At 34.7% G+C, this 4,317-nt stretch overlaps 1 protein-coding gene across 1 annotated transcript; it reads left to right on the top strand.

Moving 5' to 3' along the window:
* The first annotated feature begins 2,244 nt into the window (after nt 1-2,244).
* LOC125131692 (olfactory receptor 6C65-like) lies at nt 2,245-3,183 on the top strand. The gene has a single exon (XM_047788461.1). It carries the CDS (start codon nt 2,245-2,247, stop codon nt 3,181-3,183), a length of 939 nt encoding a protein of 312 aa, XP_047644417.1.
* Nucleotides 3,184-4,317: the final 1,134 nt, after the last annotated feature.

The following is a 4,317-nucleotide window of genomic DNA, read 5'->3' as shown; positions in this document are numbered from 1 at the left end:
AAACTCTTCTATGACTTTATACTCAAATATATATATGTGTGTGTGTCTCTTTCTTTTGGAGAAAAGCTTTTTGGAAAACGTATATCACTGAGCAGTATCAGAAAAGTCATGAAACATATGACACTTAAATTTCCAAACAAAATATTTTTGGAAGTTGGGTCATGGGATTTTCACATCCTTACAGACTGAGTATTTGACTGAGAAATGGATGGTTTATGACAAGGAATATCTGAACAAAAATCTTTAAATTTGAAATAGTGAGTACACAAATGTAAATTAGGTTATAAAATGTGTAAAATGAAGGAAGCCTTTATATCTAAACATTACATTTCTCTTCCTATAGATAATCAGAAAAATATTTCAGCTTAAACTATGATTTGGCTCCATCAAGGACTAGCATGAAAATATGTTTCTTCTTTATCTGCAATGTTAATTATCTTTCTAAATCATATAACTCTAAGGATTACTCTCTTTGAAATGCAGCATGGGGACATTTTGTCAATTCTTGCCTTAGTTTCTCTCCCTACAATGTCCTAAATTTGTCACAGCTGAGCTCATATGTATATCACACTTGCCTCTGGAGGTAGAATTTTTTCAGCCAGGTCTAATCTTGTATGACCAAGTACAGTCATACCAACCACAGGATAGAGTATCCCATGTCTCTGTCATTTGCACAGTCCTAACAACACACACCTTGATTCTGTTATGAAATCAGTCTACCCTCAGAGTTCAATTATCATCAATCTGCTAGAAAGTACTCTTTCTAGTACTGGTAGCAGGCACATCATGCTGAACTAAACAGATAAGCATCTTTCAAGATATTGAGCATCTACCTCACTGGGATTCCAAAATTCCCATGACCTAAAGTTCCCATTTTGTGGACAATCATTGTTCCTAGTATCTTTATCTGTCAGGATTGACTGGTTCTGAATAGTTGATGCATAAATGCTGAGCTAAATCCATACAGCTAATGAAGTCTCTGGATTTTGAGGCCACTTCTAATCAAGGTTGCATACACATTACTCAATTATTAATTTGGAATTCAATTCATCAAAAAATGAATCAGAATCAGTGTTAAGCACTAGGAATAATGCAGTGGCAGACAGACATGGATGCTAACACCTATATATACTTCTCATGTGACCTTGGGCAGGTTACATACCACCTCTGTACCTCAATTTCCTCAGCTGCAAAGTGAGTCTCTTAATAGGACCTACCAAGAACATTTTGTGGCAGAGGGTCCAAGCTTCTTGAGATCTTTGCTATAATATTAATGATAAAAATAAAAATAAAACTGTATAGTTTGTTATATATATTGTATAGTTTGTTATATATATTGCTATTATTGCTATTACTTTTCTTCCAATATACTTTCTTTCCCAATCAGAACCTCAAAAACTATAGTTTGAGAAACAAACTATAGTTTGAGAAACAATGAAGTTACCAAATATTTATTTTTGAAAGCCAAGTTTGATGAAGGTTGTCATGCAATAAATTGCTGGAAAAATTATTTAATCATAGAGGAAACAATATGATCTCTTTCATTCTTTACATGATTGACTATATATAAGGAGTCCAATTGGAACTTTTACACTGTGGCTTTGTTTCTTGATGAGGGCTAGCATTGTGCTTGTGTCACATTTAGTCAAAGAGGAGTGAATACGATCAATTTTCCATAAAGGCAAAGGGAACTGATTTCCATGAATCAATTAATAAATGCAACATTTTCTGTTTAACTTTTTACTTAGACAAAAACTTATTTAGAAAAAGATTGCCTTCCAATTCAAATATAAGTTTTCCAAAAGCAAAATTATCCTGTAGAATTTTATAGACAGTATGTTTTCAAAAATACTATGTACTTAATATCTTGTTTAATCTTCCCAGTGAATTACTTCCCAATGAAGTATGCTAAGCAGTTTTATCATCATTACTAATTTTTAGGACTGTAAAAAACAAACATCTATGTGTTAAATAACTAATAAAAAGTATACAGCAGGAAATTATCCAAGTTTGGATTAAACTCCAAGTTTTTAAAGTAATAAAACACAGATAATTTTTCGCTATTAAATACATTCTAATAAGAGTTTGCTATTCTGATGGTAACAATTTTTTTCTTCTTGTTAATGCATGCCTTACTGTTCTTTGTGCAGAAGAAAAGTGCTATAAATGTATTACAAAATCATATCAGGAGTTGATATCCACTCTTATTTTTACCTACAGATCTGCAGAATTCAGAGTTCAGTCATGCCAAATAAAACGACAATTAGAGAATTCATTCTTCTGGGACTTACGGATGACCCCGAGTTACAAGCTGTGATATTCCTCTTTATGCTGTTCACCTATTTATTAAGTGTAGGTGGAAACATGACCATCATCATGTTAACGCTATCAAACGTCTGTTTGAAGACTCCTATGTATTTCTTCCTCAGGAATTTCTCTTTCTTAGAAATTTCATTCACTACGGTCTGTATTCCTAGGTTTCTGATCAGCATTGCAACGGGAGACACAACCATTTCCTATAATGCTTGCATGACGCAAGTATTTTTTTTAATCCTTCTGGGTTCCACGGAGTTTTTTCTTCTGGCTGTGAGGTCCTATGACCGCTATGTGGCTATCTGCAAACCTCTACACTACACAACTATCATGAGTAACAAAGTCTGCCACCAGCTTGTCATCAGCTCCTGGCTGGCTGGTTTCCTCATTATCTTTCCCCCGGTGATTATGGGCCTCCAGCTGGATTTCTGTGACTCCAACATCATTGATCACTTCACTTGTGACTCTTCTCCTATGCTACTGATTGCTTGCACTGACACAAAGTTTCTAGAGCTTATGGCATTTTTCTTAGCAGTATTCACACTCATGGTAACTCTGGCCTTGGTGATTCTCTCTTACACACTCATCCTCAGAACAATTCTCAAGATCCCCTCTGGCCAGCAAAGGAAAAAGGCCTTTTCTACTTGTTCCTCCCATATGATTGTGGTATCCATTTCTTATAGGAGTTGCATTTTTATGTATGTAAAAACATCTGCAAAAGAAGGTGTCGCTTTGAGCAAAGGGGTGGCAATACTTAATACCTCTGTTGCTCCCATGCTGAATCCTTTTATTTATACCTTAAGGAACCAGCAGGTAAGACAGGCCCTTAAGGACATCACCCAAAAGATGTCATTATCAAACAAGCATTAATCACTATGAAATCTACAGCTGAAACCGCAAATTAACCACACATAAATACCAATTACTGTTCTAGGTGGTAGGTATACAGAAGGGGATAAAGCATACAGAAAAAAGTTCTTGCTATTGTAGAGCTAGCTCACTTCTAGTGAGGGATAATACATATTAAGGTGTCAACCTCACAGAAAATTAAATTACCTAGTATTTTAGTAAGTGAAAATGCTATGAACAAAACTGAAATACTTTAAGGAAAGGAAGGTAGAAGTCACATTAAATAGGGTGGTCAATGATTTCACAGGCATTTTACAGCTCCTTTTTAATTCCCTTTTTCTATTTCCAAAAGTATTTATCTGTATTCATTAACATTTTTTTTCCAATAATTTCCCCCAGGTCCCTGTATTCATCTATTTCACACTTGTCAAACACAGGGAAATGTGAAGTGTGACTGAAGTAAACATTGGTCTTAAATTTCAAAAGACAAGCAGAAAGTTCTAGATAGCCTGTTCAAACCCCACATGAAAATAAACAGTGCAAAATGAAGTTCACAACAACCTCCCACTAATGAATGAAATACAACCTAAATTCAAGGCTTAGAAACCCATGCTTTAGGATTATGTCTACCAAAGGACTCTGCCCCATCCCTCCTCTTATTTCCTTATTCTATTGAGTCAGATAGTCAGAATCTGTCAAGAGAAAAATAGCTGATAAATAATTATCTCCCAGTGATAATGGGTTATTCAACCTGTCCAGGTTACTTTCCTCCAGCTCTGCTTCATCAAAAATATTTATCTACATCTTCTCAGGCTACACATTTTTTATTAAACAGTAAACTTAAATTGTGATAGACTGCAGCAGTTTGGGAGGGTGATTTCTCCCAATGACTGATACAAACAGAAATTACTACTAATTATAAATTAATAAAACAATTAATGACTTACTATCAGGAATGACTGCTTTTACGCTACATGTGGTGACTTTTTTTTGACATATCACATTATCAGAAAGTTTTAGCATTAAATAGACCGAGGTGGATAGTCATAAAACTCAGTTCATGAAATTACTGAAAATCAGTGCAGAGTGTTTACACACCTATTTAACACACATATAGGGATAAGAGAACCCAATTTCATGGGTACTCAAATAAGA

The sequence above is a fragment of the Phacochoerus africanus genome, chromosome 7 (assembly GCF_016906955.1).
Source record: "Phacochoerus africanus isolate WHEZ1 chromosome 7, ROS_Pafr_v1, whole genome shotgun sequence".
In the NCBI taxonomy this organism is placed as follows: domain Eukaryota; kingdom Metazoa; phylum Chordata; class Mammalia; order Artiodactyla; family Suidae; genus Phacochoerus; species Phacochoerus africanus.
The sequence above is the reverse complement of the archived record's forward strand: the minus strand, read 5'-3'. Positions and strand labels throughout refer to the sequence as shown.